The sequence below is a fragment of the Tyto alba genome, unplaced genomic scaffold (genome assembly GCF_018691265.1).
Source record: "Tyto alba isolate M040663 unplaced genomic scaffold, T.alba_DEE_v4.0 Super-Scaffold_2, whole genome shotgun sequence".
In the NCBI taxonomy this organism is placed as follows: Eukaryota; Metazoa; Chordata; class Aves; order Strigiformes; family Tytonidae; genus Tyto; species Tyto alba.
In genome coordinates, this window is record NW_024881282.1 from 88,309,247 (window position 1) to 88,329,649 (window position 20,403).

Here is a 20,403-nt window from a genome sequence, read left to right on the forward strand (position 1 = left end):
AATTGTAAATAAGAATAACAAGGTTATCCAGATGAGTGATGAACCACAGGGACAAATCCTGGTGTTTCAGCACACTTTTATTCAGTTCTTATTCAGGCAGATTGGTAAAACCTGATGAAGCTTCATAAGAAAAAATAGAATGAAATCTATTGTGAGAAGTGCGGGCCTGGGACCTGATTTTTTGACTGTGGACCAATTTCAGTGTAATGCAGCTGATGTCAGGGTGACCAGCTCTGTAACAAGCAGTAATATACTTTATTAAACTGACTGATATATGCCAACTGAATTATGCTCGCTTTATACAAGCAAAATTGCTCCTACAATCTTAGATGGAAACGCTGGCCTTCACTCTGCTCCCATTTACATTGATGCAAGTCAAAGGTAATTTCATTATAACTAATATAAACGCATTACAGACAAGGCAATTACACCTGTAAGATATTGGTGTGAGCTGAACCCTTTTCTCTGACATTTCTACTAATGTTTGAAATGAAATGACGAAGTAAAATATGGTATTTTTTAAAATGTTAAGCCTGTGGATGAGACCCGTGTGTACAACAGTGAGCACTGGTCAATCTGTTAGATTTAGGAATCCACAAGTAACACTTACAGCATACCAGTGGATAAATTGTGGAAAAGGATTGCAGGTAAAACTACCTCAGAAAAGGGGGAAAGTAATGCCCTAGTATCACACAAGTCATTTGGGGAAAGGAGCTCTTTTGCCTGTGGAGTTTGTAAAGGTCTCCCACAGCGAGTAAGCTGTGTTTGCAAAAGAACTGCTCTGCCTGTGCCTGTTTAGGCTTCTTTTTGGCATAGTGCTCTGCCACTGCGGTGGTCCCTCGGGCAGCTGGCCCAGTGGATGAGAAACGACAGAGTACGTGCTCGCCTCCGCACCGAGCCCTTTCCTTTTCTTACGAAGGGAGGCTGGGGAGGAGGAGTGAAACCATCTGTGCTTCCCAGTCCCTTCTGGTTTGGGGAGATCCTTGATTGAGCCTCTCTAATATTTACAGACAAGTTGTGACAGTGAGTAATCCTGAAAATTTTTTGTTCAGTTTGGACTTTATTTTGTTTGAGTAGTCAAGGAACCATATATTTTACTAGATATAACCCATAGTACTAAAACTTTATGTGAATGAAATGTGAACAGTAAAAGTACATTTCTGCGCCCTGACTTCCAATCCATCACTTTTCAGGTTGAAATCCTTTCTTGCAAGCTGTGTGTAAGGAGAAAATGCTGTTCTCATAACCCTTCATCCTCATTGTATCATATATTATTAACGAAGAAGGACCTCAGTGCTCATGTGCTGCATCAGCCTGCACTACGTTGATCTTTCTTCCTTTTGTTTAAAGAAAACATAAATTCACACCTATAGCTCTGCTTGGGTTGGGAGTGAAGGGAAAAGGCTTGTAAATGAAGCAAGGCAGTGGTTTAGCAATTAAGAGCCCAGTCAGCAAGGTTACAGTTCTGGGGGAGATTTGCTGTTGTTTGTCCTGATGAAGTTCCTCCTAAACGAGGTGATTATTGTAGCTGTCAGGAATGAAAAGGTAGGACACATTGATTTCATCCCCACTGCAATCTTCAGGACGTTCTGGTACAGAACAGTCAATGTGAATTGCCAATTAACAAAAAAACAATATTGGCAAGTTTGCAGTTTGAGAAAAAACTCCCTCCAGCCAGTGCATAAAACTCCTGCCATTCAAATCACCATCCTTGAGGAAAGGCATTAGCAAACCTGCCCAGAAAATCAACGAAGATGAGCTTTTTTGGTGTAGCTGAATAGCAAATTGTAGAGCTGAAAGCCTGTCTGCACAGGGGGAATGTAGCAGAACGGCGATATAGGAACACACTTCCAGTGTACACCCTATCTGGAGATAAAAATCACTTTACTTTGGAGTAATTATTCTGTTTTGAAAACACACTGGTTATTCAGGAATAAAGTATCTTTTATTTCAGAATTAAAGTGCCTATGCTCTTATTCTGCCATTCTGCTAATGGTAATAGATACAGCCGTTGAGTATAATAAATAGACATTCTTCCACAATAGCTACTGTGGAAATCTTCCCCCTGTAAATAAGCCTTAGGAATACCGTGCTTCCAATTACCTTATATTTCAAATGCAGTTCATATAAATGGATACTGTTGACTTACGTACAAATTTCATGCAATTAAAATCGTTAATGTACAGCTTTGGGCTGAAGAAACAACTCCAGAACAGCAGCCAGGAGTACTGTCTTTGACATGACGGAGTGAACCTGATTTAGAAAACAGCCAGCAGCGATTAGTACCTGACTGCTACTGCACTTGCTAAGAAATTCCTGCCTCTGGAATAACAAACCTGGGTCTTGTGTGATGCTTTTAACACAATCTCTCAAAGGACTTGACTGGAGAGGTATGATTATCCTTCATCTGCAAATGGGGAAAGCAAGGCAGCTGTTGTAAGATGATTTGTTTGATGTTGCCCAGCAAGCTGGTGAAAAACAACCTTTTGTTTTTTAAACCTGAGCACAGTGGCATACAGCTTTCCTTTTCTAAAGAAGATGATCCTGTGGCAAGAGATGGAGGGCGTCGATGGTAAAGCAAGGACTGTGGGCAAGCAGGTTGGCCTTCAGGAAGCACTGGGTGTCAGAGATCTGCCACTTCCCAGCCAGTTTGTGAACTCACTCAGATTTATCATCTCCAGCCACGCAAAAAAAAAAAAAAAACACAAATCAAAGTTGAAACACTGACTAGCTCAGGTTTGCTTTCAGAGTTGACTTCAAAGATCACCCAAGCTGCTTCAGCTTGAGTCTCCTCACCACCTGCCCAGTGAAACCTGGAGAAAAGTATTTTTAAAAACACTGTAAGTTAAAGACATTATGCAATGCTTCAGCAACCCCTTGTAGATGCCCTTGCAGTCAGAATCTGGTTGAGGCTATAGCACGCAGCTAATATTCAGCATCAGTTCGTTCACAGGACACATTATGCTAAGTAACCAGCTCATTTTGTTAATTTTAAACCCTATAAATCTTTAAACCCTTTGCTGTTCAGTGCAGCAAAGGCCTGGGAACACAACCAGGTTCTGAGGAGGCAGCTTGGCTCCTGTATGCTCCCACCCCCTTTTTCTGCAGAGCGAGTGATGAGTTTGGGGCACCGCCCTCTTTGCAGGTGGATCTTGCCTGGTCGGTGATTTCTTCACCTGTTACTGAGTTTTAACCGCTTATTCGAAGCGGGGATGGCATCACCGACTCCAGGCTGAGGCGGGGGCAGGCCTGCGCCTCCGAAAACTACAACTCCCAGAAGGCTCCGCGCCGCCGCCGCACGCCGCGCAGCAGCTTGATGCCGCGCGCCCCGCCCCCCTCCGCCTTCTATTGGATTTCAAGGGCGCGGCTTCTCTTCTGATTGGCTGCGCCGCGCCAGCAGGTGTGGCTGCGCTGTGTTTGAGGGGAGGGGGGGGCGGGTGTGTATGTGTGTTCAAGATGGCGGCGGGCGAGGCGGCGGGGCGCTACCGGAGCACCATGAGCAAGAGCAAGGACCCCTCGGGGCTGCTCATCTCTGTGATCAGGTAGGGGCGGCGCGGCCCCGCTCCGCAGCCTCCCGTCCCGCCTCCAGGGCTGCCCCTGGGGGGTGACCGGGGGAAGGGGAGTGGGGGCCCTTCCCGGCTGGGCCTCCAGAGCCTCGGGTCCTTCCAGGGGCCTTGGCAGCGGTGGGGAGGCCGAGCAGGACTTCTGAGGGGCGTCCCGCCGCCCTGCCCGGCAAACCTCCTTCCGTTCCCCTCACACTGCTCCATCCCAGCATCGGAGGAGTAAGCCCTGCAGTTAACACTACCATAACGCCATGCAGGGGAGGGTCAAGACACCCTCTTACTGCTGTAGAGTTTATCGCTGAGCCCAGTCCACAAACACACATCAGCACGGAGTGAAATACGGCTGGTTGGAAGAGCTGTGGGACTAGCAAGTCCAGTGTGTGGACTCCAGCCTGGTTTAGGATGTGTTAGTGGTAGAAGTACTACTTCTCCTGAGTCTAATGGTCTTGTGGGGGATGAAAAAACAGCAGTTGTGTCTAGTTATGTTTAGATTATTGGGTTTTGTATGTTCTTACTCCTGTACTCTCCTCGCCTCTGTTAGAGGGTGATTCTTTGATATATCGGGGGCCAAGCAAGGGCCTGACCTCAGTTCATTGGTTTCCCTCTGTGCTGCCTTGTAAATCTCTTCTACGGTCCTCAGAATCAATGGGTAGGCAGTTGATTTCCCACACTGAAACTTAAATGTTAGCTTTATGCACACTCTCTAAAGCGGGTGTGGGCAGCAAGTTACTAGTATGATACTCTGAGTTGCAATGAACTTTCAAGCTTTGGTTCCTACTTCAGCATCTTTGCCAGAAACCATAGTTGTTCTGTTACTTTGGAGGAGTTATTGTAGCATGAGTTCTGTAACTAGGATGTTAAAATCCTCTATGACTGATAATACTTAGGACAGAAGTCGGTTCTTTTTCATTACTCTGAACACTGGTCTCTCAGATATTGCAAAACTTGCAGTGGATGGTGGCTCTGAAAAAAGCAGCTGGTTCACAGACCTGCTTGGCCTTTCCAGGGTCATGACTGCAGTCTCTGAATTGTATGGTGATAGGTAATAAAGAATCACGCTGAACTATGGAGGAAGGGCTTAACACAAGCTGTGGCACCTGACTTTCCCATTTCAAGTGTACGTAGTTCATTAGTTTTATAAGAAAGGCTTATAAGCCCAGATTTGTTTACACTGGAGTTAAAAATAAATGTGTATGCAGATGGAGGAAAGTGTATGTACGTCTGCCCTCATATAAATATGAGGTATGATAAATGGAGGTAGTAGTGTGCTTCGGTAACTTTTTGTTTTGTATAATAACATGTTGAAAGGAAGAGGGATAGGAAGCTAATACCCAATACATGACTATCAAAATGTGTAGTGTTCCTACAGATTTTATATCCAGGCCTACATGCGTTCATGGATGCAATTATTCATGAGATTGCATAATAAATACACGATTAGTTGCAAAAACCTGAAAAAATCAGGCTTCTTACTGGATCTTGAGTTTTTGCTGGGCACTTACACCTTGGAATTGGGAAAGGATAAGTAGTGTGGATTTGAAGTGTGTTGTGCTTAGCATTTCTTTGTCAGCCTCAAAGTTGAAGAAGTTGGAGAGGCAAACAGGCTATGTTATAGCTAGATAACCTTAATTTAGAGAAAATACAGTAATTTGTAGACAGTGGAAGAATGAATAATATACTTGCATCAATTGCTGCAGCTTTTGCTGTAGTAATTGATTTTTTTTTTTCCACATTTCCTATAGTTTCCAGGATTATTTTAAGGACCTACTTTGGTATCTCGTTTTAATAAATCCAGACTTGTTACTTAATTTGTAATACAAAATGAGAGTAAGCTCATGTTACTGTGTTCTCCAAATAAGAAATCATGTTTGTCTAATTATCTTTAGGTTACAGGCACCGATACCTTGGCTAGTTTAGGTCCAGTGTTTAGACACAACATTGAGGTTATCAACTTTATGAAATTAAAATTATTCAACAGAACAGGCTGATAACTAAACCTCCAGAATTTAATTAGAACTTAGTTTGGATGTAGAGATTCTTTGTGGAGCTTGAAGTGTCATGTTGAGGCAGACCATGAAAACCTGAAGTAGAACTGATTGCAAAGGAAGGAAAAAGTGTTGTGTTCATAATATTCACGTTTCTTAGGGTTAGCCAAGTACAAAAAGCAGATGGTGTGGAGAGGAATTTAAATCACTTTCTTCCAAATGTTGTTTTTATACAGTAGCTCAGATGAGGATGAACTTGCCAAGCAACAGGTGAGAAATTTTTTTTGCTGTTCTGTACATTCCTAAAATACGGTTGCAAACAAATTTAGACCTGTGTGGGTGAAATGTATCTTCCTTATAACTTTACTCAGCTTCAGAAGAATACTACTAATCTTAGCAGTAGGCTATTGATTCAAAATGTAGCAAAGAAGTTTTCTTTTATGGATAGCTTTATTTCCAAACCATTTATGTGTAGAGTCTTCTGCCAGTCCTTGTGGTTTTACACTTGCATTTCTGTGTTTATTTAGGAGGCTGTTTATTTCTTGTTGCTATGTGAAAGGTCTGTAAAAGGAAACAGTGTATGAAAAGTAGCAGAACTTTGACTACATTCTGCTGCTATAAACAAACAAACACAGAGGAGCTTCTTCAAATATTGTGGTATTTTACTTGGTTATAGCAAAGATGGTTATGTCTTTCAGAAAGGAACATTGTTTAGGTCTGAAAAATCTATTTAGTGTGTCTATCAAGTGCTTTGAAATGTGAAGCTGAAAGGCCTTTTATAAATATAAATTATTTTATTAATGAAGGGATTTTTTTTGATATTTACTCAAGCTCAGTAGCTCTCTGTTGCAAGAGACTGAATAATTTATTTTCCTATAATACTAGATTTAGGGATTCTTATACTTAATTCACTGGACTTCCCAGGAGAAAAAGTGTCTCGCTTTCGGGGAGAGTATTTGGGACCAGATCCTTGACAGAGTTTAATGTATTATAGCAGCACTTAAGCCAAGTAAGAAATGGTATTTTATGGGAGTTGGGGTCTGGTCTAAAATCAGGCTGCTGCTGCTTCAGGAAAGTTAATTGTGTAACTGTCAGTGTAGCAGTGTAGGTTTCATCACTGTTGTTCATCGCAGTCTTGGTGTAGTTTGGAAGTTTTGGGTTGTCCCTAGTCTCTACAAAAAGTGTTGCTTTTCAGCAGCTGTGATTCTGGAAAACTGTGAGACAAAGGAAAACCCGTAAAGAAAGACCATCCCACTTCTGATCTCTTTTTCTGTCCCTGAGAAGTGTCAGTTTTTCCTGTTGTGTTGGGGAACACGTTTGTTCTTTGGGAGTTGTTTCCTGTAGAAGGATTCGAGTACTGATCAAATTCACCTCGGTTTTCCGCTTGTTGCCAAGAATAGAGAGTAAAAGCAGCCTCGAATATGGACTAATTTGGAAAAAGCTGTTTCCTGAGCAGAAGGAGACATGCTCTGCTCAGAAAGGAATCCTGATGTTTGAGCTGAGCTGGGATCTGCTGGGTGCTGTCTGGCTCAGCAGTCTGGTTTCGGGCCCCCAAGCTGCATGTCTGGTGTCCGTGCTGCCCTGCAGCCCCAACTCCAGCAGACTGGCCTTGTCCACGCAGCAAACCACCCAGCTCAGTCCTTTTCTTGAGAACCTCGTGGTATCTCATTGGTTCTAAAACCTTTACGTATCCGTCAGCAGCACTTCAGATTGTTTGCAGACATAAAACCTGTCTTGCAGTGCACAGGTCGGAGGTTTTACCGTGTTACGCTGCTGTTGTGTTTCCTGCCTGGCCTTACAGGAGTGCGAGGGCACCAGCCCTCCTGAGATATTAAAAAACTGTGTTTGGTGGCTGGAGTGGTACCCGGTGTCTTGTCTGTCCTGCCTGTAGGAACTGTCAGGAGCGAATGCTGTGCAGCACTGCCCCAGGACAGGACTGATCCATTCAAAAAGAGCCCGGAGCTACCGGAGCTGAGTTCCGAGGTAGTGGCATTACACCCTCAGCAGTGCTGTTACTGGGTTACACTGCATTCTTGGGCACAGCTTCCTTCTTGCCTCCCCTAAAGGAGAAACAGAGGATTTGTTCATAACAATCTTTTAGAAGAGTGTTTGGGAAGCTTGATGAATATTTGCAAAATCTGCTATTAAAATCCCCACCTTCGTTGTGGCTCAAGGGAACCTTCCTTCTTTTCCCTGTGCCTTCAGGGGATATGAGAATGTCTTCAGTTTGCCCTTGCCCTCATACTGATGAGAAGAAATGACCATTATTTGCTACAGGAAGACATAGCTCCTGGGATTGTGACTTCTGGAGTAGTATATTGAATATCAGGACTTTACAGTGTCTGGCCCCATGCTTCTGTTGGATGGTAGAAGACACAATGTTTGTGCTCATGCCTCAGCACACCCACTTTCACAGTGCGTGCCGATTCCTTCATGTATGAGAAGGATCCTCCAAGTTCCTTAAACAAAAGGCACTTTACAGTCCAAATGTTGTCACTGGGGAGCAGGAGCTTTTGTTGTAGGAGTCTAATGCTGTTTGAATGGGCTTTGGCAATGTTTTTTTTTGCAAAATATAGTGTGGAGAATGGAGAAATGCAGCTCCTCTGTTGGAGGACAACTTGGGGAATATTTTTTTAATCTTTCAGAGGACAAACACATGTATGTATATTGATTTTTCTTAACCTTTTGTTTTGTTGGTAGCTGGTTGAAGCAGCTTTTGTACTCTGAAACAAGCAACCTGGCATTTAGCAAATGCTATTTTTTTGAGAGATCTTGTCAGATTTTTAATTGGTGGAGGTGTCTGCCTTTTATTTATTGTTAGGAGTTTTTCTTTCCAATTAAAGGTTGCTATTTTTTAAAACTGGCCTTTTAATAGCTGCTTTAATTGGAAGAAAACAAACTTTAGCAGTGACTCTGTAAGACCTCCTTGAAATCTTTGTGCTAAGCTTTCACACAGACAAACACATATGACAGATGTCAAGGAGAACTAAAAGTGAGGCAAGATATAGTGCCTTTCCTACTTTCATGTTTGCAGAAGTTGAAATTTACAGGCAAAACCCCTTGAACATACTTTATTTTTCATAAGTGGAAATATTTTTCTTTTTTAATGCTTTTTGGTCGCTGTTTTCATTACATTTACAGCGAACTTTGTTAAATGGATTCTCACTAATGACCTGGCATTTGGTCTTCTCTTTCTGTTTAAAGCGATAGAACTGATGTCCCAGTTTGTGATGTAGAGTGAGAAAGACAGATGTAGAGCTGTTGCCCTCATTGTTACATTTGGGAAATAGCTGCTACAAGAAATAAAGCCGAGTTATTCTGATCTGTATGTACTGTAATGGTCTCTTAAAACCACTTTTATTGCTAATGGTGTTTTCCAGTGTTATAAAGGTAACGGTTCTTCTACAAGACAAGTAGCAGGGAAATTCATTGAGAATAAATTGTATATGGCAGAGTATGGTTTTAAACGATCTGTTTTCCTGAAATTATCTTGAGGCACTTGTATAAAATGTGTGCATATTTGGCAAGTGTTGGGTTGTAGCTTGATACAGATACTTGGTTACATTTAATAGCAACAAAATGTGGGGATGCTTCTGGGAATGGTACAGAACCATAGGGGAAAGGACAATATGTGTGACCACGGCTTGTGAAAAGCTCGGGATACTTTATTTTTCAGCTTGCTCTTTAGCTTCAGACAGTGTGCTGTGCAGAGCTGGAGTTCAGCCGACGCTTACCAAACTTGGAAGCTGTAATAGTTGGTGTTGTTAGTAAACGTTTACAAGTTGTGTGGTTTCAACTCTTTCAAAGATGTCGCCTTCAGCAGCTCTTCATTCCAGTGCAGAATGGGAAACTTCACATTAATAAGGAAACTTCTGAAGCCTCTTGCTGACTCATGCAGGGCTGTTCTGATGCAGTGTGATACCAAGGCTGGGTTCATAGCACGGGGTGGCCAGTGGCTCCTTAAATACTCACCTCTTAATCGTCCAGGTGGCAGGTCTGAGTAGCAGTGTCCAGCCTCTGCTCTTGCAGATTTGAAAATACTGATCCTTAGGACTTTGGTTTTCTCCTGGGAATGTGGTAATTCATGCAATAGCTATGTTGGCTTTGTGGATCTTTAATTAATTACAAAAAAAGATAGAGAGTTGGTACCTGTGGTCTCTGTACGTGGAGATAGTTCCAGACAGATTCTCACACATTGGAGGAGGAGCTGGGTCACTTTGCTTATGTCTGACTGTAACTGGCATCTCATGGGTCTGTCTGCATCCCTTTTCCAAGATGGAAAATGGTGTGCAGCTGCTGTCGTTAGGGTTTTGCCTGTGTGTGGGATTGTTTTTTCATCTTAATGTATTGCCGTTGGAGACATCTGAAGGAGTGAGCCTCTTTCTGTCAAAGTCATCATCTTAAATGACTGCAGTCCAGTCTTTGTTTCAGAAATCAGCTGCTCGCTGGCTGTGCGTGCATCGTTTGTATTGGTGTGGTGAAATTTGATTAAGGGTTGGTTAATTTAGTGAAATAAAGAATTCCCTGATGATATTTATTTAGATGGCTGTAGGCTGCTCAGCCTTTTCACTGCAGCTAGCGTGCATACATCTGCAAGTCCTCAATGATAAAAAGATCATCAACTTCTGTTGAAAACGCTCTAACCAACTGTGTAAGTGGCATGAAAGATTAATGAAATGTAAGTAGAGGAGGAAAATATTTTACAATGCTCTGTTTACTTTGTGTGTTTAACACCATTTTGAAGAGACTCAGTTCTGCATTTCTTGTAGTGAAGGAGTGAGTTATTTCTTTGTTTGCACAATGGAGATCCAGTTGTCTGGAGGCTGGGTACCTTGTGTTCCCCTTGAGGATGGAGCATGCTGGCTGTAGGATTTCACCTTTTTTTTTTTTTTTTTTAAGGGGAAGATCCTTTTTAATTTTATAGTTGGTTTACAGTGATAGCCCATTCTCCATGCTTATTGACTTGTCCAGTGCAATTTTTGACTGCCTTATTTCTAGCACCTCACTGTCTCCACGAAGGCAGTAGTTTGTCTCCTGAACATTTTGTTCCATTTCCTCTAATCCAGAGTTTCACAGGAACAATCAACTAACCTGTGAAAATAAGGAGAAAACATTCAACATGTTGCTACTGAGTTGAATTGTTAAATACCTTTTGGATTTTTTTTTTTTTCTTCTGTCTGGCTTTGTTTCATAGGGAACCAACTTCTACAGCAGTTTCAGTGAGACTGCTCAGTTTTCAAAACAGGTATTATCAGTTTATACTTTGAGGTTAAATAGTGCTGGAAGCGGTAGATCACCCCATTTGGGACTTGTCTTTAAGACAACAGTTTTCAATTATAAAATTCAAATAAGTCCATTTAGTTTAATGAATCTCTGGAAATCTGTAGAGCAGTGTAGACAGTGTTCTGATGTACAGTTGCTCGTGTCCCAGGGTGCTTTACAAAACCCTTTCATTGTGCTCTGTTGAAATGTAGCTGCTTGTAAGGTCTCACAGGGTGGAACAGCAGTTGGGAGGAAGAATACTTGCTGAACTGCTCTAGGCAGGCTCTTTTTCCATACAGGATTTTTTTGACACCCATAAAAAATAAAGCTTAGGGGGGAAAAAACCCAACCAACCAACCCACCCCTGATTTTCAGAAAGAACCAGATTTTGTTTCCTCGCATTTTATTTGGAATAAGTCAGTGGCATAAATACCTGTAAGGTGCCTCCACTAAACTTTTTCAAAGTGCATGTTTGATGTTAGGTGTTGCTTGACGTTTTCACTACAAGGCCCAGTCCTTGAAATTCTCAGGATCAGACCCACTGTGTAATGTTCAGTTTCCCTCTGCAACTTTTTGGGGAGGAAAAGCTACTAACAAACTAGTTCATTTTATCAGCCAGTGTTTCTCCTTGCAGAGCATTTATGCATCTTCCATGTGTCTGTGAAGTCAACACTTGATCCTCCCAACAACTTGCACTTCAAACTCACTGCTGCAATTCCTGTGGTAATTTGCAACTTGGCAGTGGCGGAGTAACTGTCTGGTTAGGGTTGCTTCAGCTGGGCAGCTGAGATGTGGTCAGATGCTCCCTCTCATCTCGGTTATTTTGTTCCCTTTCCCTCACATCCTGACCTCTTATCTTTTATTCACCTGTTGTTGTTTCTTGTCTATTAGATTTCCTGCTACAAAGAGCCCGCGCTGTCGGTCTGTGTGTCTGAGTGGGGTCTCTCAGTGGGGCGGCTGTGTGGTTGGCCTTCGGGTGTTAGGGCACTATAAATGTCTAGTAATGATCACAACAGTTTAAACCGAAATGAGAAAGCAGATACTGTAATTGGTGTGTAGCCACAGTCATCAGCAAGAGGTGCTTTATGAAAAGTAACTAGATTCTAATGGGTTTCTTTCTACTCTTTTTTTTTTTTCTTTTTAATACTGAAATCTCCTTGGCACATTGCAGCGGTTTCCCGCAGAGAGGAGACTGGTCTTTCTAGACATCCACAGTGCTCTGTGATTATTTGTTGCTTCTAGCAACTGCTTTCTTTGTTTAACTCCTTAAATCCTTTGTTGGTCAAAAATTGTCTGTGTTGGCGAAGGCCATGCTTTGATTTTTTTTTTTCTTTTCCTGTATCTTAGAGGCTTGTTGTATTATGGTTTGTGTATTAGGTCCTCAGTATGGTGTAAAATAAAGAATAAATAAACAAGAAAAAACCCCTTCTCTAATTTTTCCTTCCTGAAGGGTAATTTTAATAATCTTAGTGCTGTACTGTTAATTTTGTTGTCTGGACTGATGCAAGTATATGTGATACTTTGTGAAACGTATTCATGAGAGATTTTATAATCTTGATACGTAGTACCTACTTAGCTCTCCTTTATCTGCAGATTTGAAAAATGGACAATAGGAATTATTGTTTAACTGTTGTCTGATTTGTAAAACATAGAAAACCTTGCCTGATTTCTTTGGAAGGGGTGGATCATAGTGTATCCCTTCAACTTTGGATTTTGCTCAAGACTGCAGTGTGTATGTAAGAATCTTCTTCAGTTGAACAGATTTCTGGTGGTTTTTTTTTTTGACTGGAGGAAAAGGTTACAACATAAGTGAGTCCTGTAAGTTGGCTGCAGTTCTAAACCTAGCCTTAGCTTTCACCAAAACAAGCTTTAAGCCAAGCTGTGTTGTGTGCAGTCGATGCCACAAGCTGTCTGCATTATTGTAGCTCCAAAGGTGGTTTTAAGCTGGGAGGCTTAACAAGGCATATGATATGGTGTAGAGCAACGTAGAAACAGGTGGCAGAAAGTTTACTGTGGATTGCTGGTAAAATTGGAGTTTTGTTTGATCCCTCCAGTGATTCAGCACTCTGCTCAGTTACGTTTCACTAAAACGTTCATTTTCCTGATCAGATGAGAAATATTTAAATTTGGTTGGCTTGCCTTTTGTTCTGGTGGTGCTTCCCACTGTCTTTAATGAGTGTTTGCATTTGAGTGAGAGACACTGAGTGACGGCAAGTGAATTGTGTGCCTAAAGAAACCTGATCCAGAAGTACCAGAAAATTCTTCCTGGATTTCCAGGCTGCACCTGTGCATCATGGAATACTCTTTTCTGCCTTTAACCATGAATATTTGCACATGTTTTCTCTGATATCGTGGAGCAGAAGGAGAAGCTCTACAGGGACACGCAGATGCTGAACACCTACAGCGATGGTCAAAAGCAGTGGGGACTTCAACACTCCTCTCCTGTAAGAATTGTCTAGCGTGTTGAAGGTGCTAACTTAGCATAAATTTTCGAAAACACATACTTTTTGCATGTGGTATCTGTTCTTTCACTTTTATTTAATAGAAAAGCTACAGAAGCATAATGCCCACATACTGTTACTACAGTGTTCTTCCTGTGAAACCAATTCTCTAGTCAAGAAATTGATAATTAAAACTCCGCTTACTATCCATAGCTTGGCAGTAATCATACTTAACAGGACTGGCCTCAGGGTAGCTAAAATAGGCAGGCAGTTATCCACCCAACCTAGCTGGAGGCATCAGAAAAAGCAGATTTGAAGAAATGCAACATTTATTATTCATTAGCGTTAACAGTTTTCTCTTAAAATTGACCATCTAATTTTCTTGGCATTTTATTAGGCAGGTAGGAAGCTAACAGTGGGCTGGCAGGAGAAATTACTCACGTGCCCTGGAAGACAGAGTAAAGCCCTCGATAATACAAGCTGTGTGGGGAAATAGGAGACTTCGCAGTGTAAACAGAAATTCTTGTTGAGTCTTGAATCTTATTCCTGCTGGAGCTGTAATTGAGGTTGGTGCCTGTAAATGGGGAATCTTAAAGGTTGTTGTTAACTTCCTTTTGCCACGGTGGAAAATATGAGGATGAGAGGGACAACTAAATGCAGGATTTCCAGGAAGAAAAAGCTCTAGTGAAGGAAGTTCGGCGACAGAGTATTGGATGAAGCAGGAGTGGTGGGGATTGCACCCTGAATTCAGGTTTAGAAGACCGAGAGCTTCTGTGTAGCATAAAGGCACTCAGCATATTGCAAAACAAACTGGGGTTGGACTGAGGGAATTTGGAGCTCAAATTCATGGATTTATTTCTGATGTATTTTTGTTACTGGCCCTTGTATAGAGTAAAGGAGAGGGGAAAGTAGAGTTGAGTTGATTCTCTGATGCCTCAGCCTGAGTACACTAGGATGGCATATGCTAAATCTACATCTTCGCTATCAAGCAGGGAAAAGAATTTGTAAATGCAGGTGGAGGAGACTTGTTCATTCATGCATCCCTTTGAGAGGAAGATGAGCGGATTTCTTGAGGAACTCAAATTTTTCCACATTTGCTGTACATGTGTGTCTCCGCAAACAAAACTGTCGGTCCCCTTAAAGCTTTGTGGTTCAGCAGCACGTATCGCCAGCCTGAGCTCTTTGGCACTACTGCTGCCTCAAGTACCTGCAGTGGTGCCTGTTGTTGGCTTTGCAAAGGCTTTTCCTGCTGAATGTCACAAGATGCCCCGGAAAAAGCATTTTTTTAGTAGCTGCCCTTGTGGCTATTCTCAGTTTGCTCTAAACTTGTTGATATGGGGACTGAGCAATGAAGTCTGAGGCATCAAAGCTTATTTTGTGCTAGTTTGGTGTGGATAAGACGATCACATTTCTGAGAATATGGGTGTTACACAGAATAAAGATTAATCTGTGTGTGGTGTGCTTTCTGCAGTGCTAGGATCTCTGATGTTAAATCCTGTTTTGGGGCTGGAGTGCATTTGAAGCTCAGAAGTAGCATGTTATGGAGGGAGGTGAATTGCTTCATAGTTTTGCAGCTGATCATCTCTGTATAGCATTTCAGTCCTCCTGTAGTTATCTGTTTTGCCACATGATGTGTAGTACAATGCTGTTTGTTTTCTTCTGCAGTTGAATAGCTTAGTAAACATCATGTTCTTTCAGTTCACAACAATGAAAGAAATTTATTAGCTTGTGAAGAAATTATGGCTTGTTTTCTGTCCTTTTACATCATCTGCCTGTTGTTTTTCTTGTGTTGTTTGAATGCTGGAGAGTTCGCATTTTTTTTCCCTCTTCCCTTCCTCTCCAAATTAATGCATCACACTTTTGGAATAAATTTGCAGAGGAGATGAGATTGTGTGGTAGTTCTGCAGTCCAGTCACCTGTGGATATTGGGTAGGTCTGTGGAAAACATTGTTTTGTCAAAACACAAAGGAAAAGCCAACACTAAGTCCGTAGTGTGGGAATAACTTGTTATATAGTGTATGGAGCCTGCTGGTTGTGGTTGTTGCTGAGACCAGATTAATTACATTGGTTCTTAAGGAAAAGTTTATTTTATCCCTACTTAATATGTTGTATTTTTAAAACACTTTTTTTACTATGGTATGTAGTAGCTCTGGACTGTAGCATTTTCTTCATTATAAAAATAAGAGATTGTGTGACTTAAAGCTCCTTAATATTTTAGTGGGAGAATTGTTTCATTTTGCTCTTCAGAGGAAGCTGCTAAGCTCTGTGGTCTTTGGAGAGAAAAAGAAGTTTTAAGGCTTCAGGTGGGTTTTCTAGCTTCTTCCAAGTACCTTGTTGAACATTTATAGGTAAGTCCGAAGTCTTGCCTGCCAGTGTTTTCAATTACTCTTTGGCTTTTGATGGCTTACAGTCTGTTGAACTGCTGTAAAGCAACAGGTGAGGATAGATTCAGAGCTGCTTTTGGATCCAAGCAATTTGAGTCTTTAGGTGTCTCGCAGAATGGCAGTGCTTCAGGATTCATATAAAAGTCTCTGCTCCTAGTCCATGTGCTAGTTGTTTGAATTGGATGCTGGAAAGCAGAGGTGAAAAATGCTTGTGATCTACAGATCAAATTGTATTGAAATGAATAGTCCCAATGGGCTTTTTTTATTAATCTAATTCCAGTGTGAATTCCCCAACCTCAAGGGAAATAGCAAGGTTTGTTGTTTTTTTTTTTTTTTTTTTTTTTTTTTCTTATATGAAAAATGATGTACATCCCATGATAACAACATTTCAGGATCGTGTCTGATCATCTTCTCTATCCTGTCCTCCGTATGTGGAAGTGACTCCAGTGAATTCAGCATTCTGCATTTGTAAAATCTGTTGTTTTTTTTTTTAACTGTGTAAAATCAAAAGTCAATGAGATTTGGCTCAATGAATTTCTGTTTTACTGTAGCATAAAAATGTCTCTTAACAGACTAACATCCAGTTGGAATTAGTCTAATCCTATTGAGCTCTTGCTAATGAGACAGGCATATGCAGCCATCCAGCTGCCAAGTACAAATTACAGGTATCTTACAGGGGAGGCGGATTCTCATTTAGCAAAATGAAAATGAAAAAACAAGTGAACTGATCAGGGAACTCTACTGGAGATCCCCACTGAGTTCATAACCTGCAGGTACTCGGTATCTAAATTGACGTTCCTTCTGGTTGTCATATGTTTTAAATGCTTTTGTTTTTCAGGGAGTTCTAAAAAGCTAATGTATATTTATCATTGTTTCATAATCCTGTCCTGTTTTGTAATTCCCCCTTCAAAGTTCTTTCTGCAAAGTTCCTTTCCCAAACAATTTTGATCCTTTCTGTTTGGCAAACAGTATGTTGACTTTTCTTCTTCCTTGACACACATTTTAATAGAATTGAAGCAAGCGAAGATGCCCTTGGCTTACTTTTATGCAGTGTTAGCAGGAACATATATAATCTCAAGAATATTAAGTATTCCTTGCTTTGCCGCCTTTTTTTTTTTTTTTGTGCAGACCAAGAAAAAGGAATGGCTTGTGCACCAAGGGGCTTAGGTAGGAAATTCAGGTGTAGAAGGTAATGTTTCAGATTCAAAGTGACATGGCTCCTTTTTGTAGTTAGAGATGCTGTTAGACTTCAAGGATTTAATGTTGTGTTTTTGAAGGAGGAAAATACATGGTAATAAATTACTGGAGTAGAGAGAGGGTGCTAAGTTATTTTTGGTTTAAATAGGTGAAGTGAGGCCTCACCTGATTGATATAGTGACTTGAGAAGAACTTGAGAAGGGTCGTACCGGTGGCTGTAAGCAGTTGTATGTACTTGTGGTGCTTTTGAATATGTTGCAGAAATTTATCTGTTACAGCCAAGGTGGACAAAAGTGTAAATTCTTGTCTGGGAAAGGGTTTAATGTGATTTAAAAAAAAAAAAAAAATCCAGAGGAGGCATTGTCAGTGTTGTAGCACACTTGTTTTTGACATTTTGGTTTGAAACAGCTTCACTTCCTCTTATTTATGTATTGCTGTTTGCATCCATTAAAGAAGGAGTTTGCTTTATTTCTAAGTGCTCTTTAGTTCTTTAGTACGTGATTGTGGGATGGATCACACCCATACTTCTTTTCTGGTCTCCAGTCATTAATCCAGACTCCCATAATGACTGGAAAACACCAAGTCCTTAAATCAAAACCTTATACTTCTGAAACTCGCTGGTCTTTCAGTAAAGTAAATGAAAAAGCAGTCTCTGATGTTTCTTTTCTCCATTTGGATCTTGGGTTGTGATTTGAACTTTTACCTTATCCATAAAGAAATAATCCATAGGTATTTAAGGCAAACTCATGTGGGAGGAGGGGAAAAAATCCCTATTAGGTTTAACTTCTTTGTTGTTGTGTAGAATTACTTATCCCTTTTGGTGTAGAAAGCTGTCCCTTTAATGTTTTGAACTAGAGCACACTAAAGGGCTGTAAATACAAGTAAATTTTCTGGTCAGAATAGGAGTATGATCTTTTTAGTGACGATTATTTCTACAATCTATTCTCCAAAACAGGTAATTAAAGCAAGTGTGAGGTTCCCAATACAGGTGTTAATTCTGGAGGATTTCCCAGCTGGTACATCAGGCAGAGCCAGCTGGAATTCCTGGAACATGGCAACTGACTGAACCTGAAACTTCCATTGGGTTCAAGTCTTACAGGTTAGGATTGCAGGCTGGAAGAATATGTAACGGTGTGTTAATACAGTCTTGTTGTGGGTGAGTACATCCCTGGGAGGTTCAAAGCTGTTTTGTGAAAGTCTGTAACTCTTTTTTTTCTCCCCCGCCTCATGCTGCCTGACACCACAGTGGTTTCACCTGAAACTGCAAAAATGAATCATGGTTGTCTTCTTCTCTTGCAGGTTTGGATGTTGAAATATCCTGGGAAGGTGAAGGGAGGGCCCCATGTTGGCACTTCACTGCATGTGTGTTTGTATGTACGTGCTCAGGAGCTGGGTAACATCAGCTCCAGCACCTCCAAAACATTACTCAGCTGTAGGTGGTCTGGAGTCTGCCAGAGGATTAGACCAAAGAAATGCTTTGTTGGGGCAGATCAGTGGTTCCTCCAGCCAGGTAGTTTGTCTCGAACAGTGGTAATACACAACGTTAGGGGATGCAGACCTGGCTACTTGTGGATGTCCAGTGCCTCTATATTTCCGTAGTGTCTGCATTTGTTGAGTTAGGGATGTTGGACGATACACTCCAGCTAGTTTCTTTCAGTATTTGTTTTGACCTGTTGTCTGTGAATACATTTAAGTCCTTTTTCTGAACCTGCTGATGTTGTGAGCCTCAAATCCTGCAGCAGGGTTCAAGAGTTCACTACCTAAAGTGTAAGTGTGTTACTGGAAAGTGGTAATTAATTCACTCTCTAAGACTTAATTCTGGAGTTTTAGAAAGCAGGCATTCTTTATTACAGCGCTGGACACACCGGGGATAGCTCCTCCTAATGTGTGTGTGTGAAAATGAAATCAAGAAGTATTTATACTACCTTAATCATACATACTCATTGCATTTTTCTCCTATTCATAACTTTCCTTCGGAACTCATTTAGCATATGTTAAGGTCTCTCGCACATGTCAGTTGGAGTCTTTGGGTGGTCATCAGGCGTCTTCAGATGAAGGCTCATAGTCTTCTTCACTGTGTCTGGCAGTTGACCCTTGCTTCTGCACAAACTCAGTCCTGTGGTCACGTAGATCTTGTCCTTCAAGGCTGGCCTGCTCTGGTTTTGTTGCTAATTTGCAGCTTCTTTATCTTTGTGTTTCTTGGCACCTGCCACTACAAGGCCAAACTGTCTCCAGTAAGATTATTTATGAGTTCCTTATCCTGTAGTTACTCTAACTATTCCTCAAAAGATCAGTATTTTTTCTGCAGCACGATTGTTAAATTGTTAAAACATCTTAAATTGATCTTAATAATTCTATTCCACAAATACCTATTTTCTAATAATCTTAGTTCACATGTATCAAGTGAGCATGCTTACTTATCCTTTTTTCAACTGATCTCCTGTTAGTTTCAGAAAGGGCCACTAGTTCTAGTAGTGCAGGATTTGGTGAAAAACTGCTTTGCATTTGTTTTCCATCCCATTGCTGACTTCTGCAGATCTCAGTCATGTTTCCTTTCAGCCTTTTCATTTCCAAACTGAAGAGTCTTGGCCTCAGCGTCTCTGCAGAGAACAGCTTCTTCATCCCCTCCGTTGTTTGAGTTGCACTTCCAAGGGCAACAGGAGAGAGGGGAGACCAGAACTCTACACATCACTGCAAGCATGGGCATAGTAAGGTTTCTATACAGCAGCAGAGTAATTCCTTTGTTTTGCTCTCATCTTGTATTCTGGGCTACTGCTGCATTTAAGCTAATTTTTCAGAGAACTATAAGTGTAGAAAAAGACTTAATTCTCAACTATGTTCCCAGCGTGTGCTGCTGAGGTTCCTGAAGTCAGGTTGGATGGCCTGGAGCTTTGACATCTCTGTATTTCTGTTACCCTGCTTTTCAATATGGGCTGCCAGTGTTTTCACGCTACTACTAGGCTGTGTTGTGTGTTTAAAAGATGAGGTCTTTGGAGTTTAGACTGCGAGAAGGTGTGTAGTGCTCAACCAGATGGGCTGTTTTTCCCCCCCTTAAAGCATTTTGATTCTGCTGAAGGTGGCAGCAAATGTATGTTAGATATCTAAGCAGACAAATAGTGAAATGAGAACCGAAACTGATACTTTTAGTTAGACATTGTCATTACATTATTTCAGTAGGAAATAACCTTCTGGTATCTCACAAAGGCTTCTGATTTCCAGCTATACTAGTTTTGTCCTTCTTTTTGACATGTTTTGTGGTTTCTAAGATACAAGTCCTGTTGTGAGCACTCTCTCAGGCTTCATAAACATCTATGTTTTGGTTCTACAAATGTCAGGGGTTTTTAGCAAAAAATATTTTTCCTACAGAGAGCAGGTTACACTCAGTTACAAGGACAAAAACAACTGGGCAGCACAATTTCAGTCTGCTTGAAAAATACGGATGTGACTGGGTGTTGTTAGGAAGCTTAAGTCAGGCAGGAGCTTGCTGAAGCACTAGAAGAGGCTTGTGATATCCTCTGACATTACAGTGATGTAGTCTTAGCCTTGGAGAAAGATCATTAGATTTTGTAAC

The 20,403-nt window shown here is 41.3% G+C and overlaps 1 protein-coding gene across 1 annotated transcript in view; it reads left to right on the top strand.

Annotated features, from left to right (window-relative positions):
* Positions 1 to 3,441: 3,441 nt before the first annotated feature.
* The window catches only part of EXOC4 (exocyst complex component 4), a 410,569-nt gene continuing 393,607 nt past the window's right edge, over positions 3,442 to 20,403 (top strand). The window contains exon 1 of the mRNA XM_042793039.1: positions 3,442 to 3,542. Within this exon, the coding sequence (XP_042648973.1) occupies positions 3,457 to 3,542 (86 nt within the window). The 5' untranslated portion in view covers positions 3,442 to 3,456. The remainder of the gene's footprint in view (positions 3,543 to 20,403) is intronic.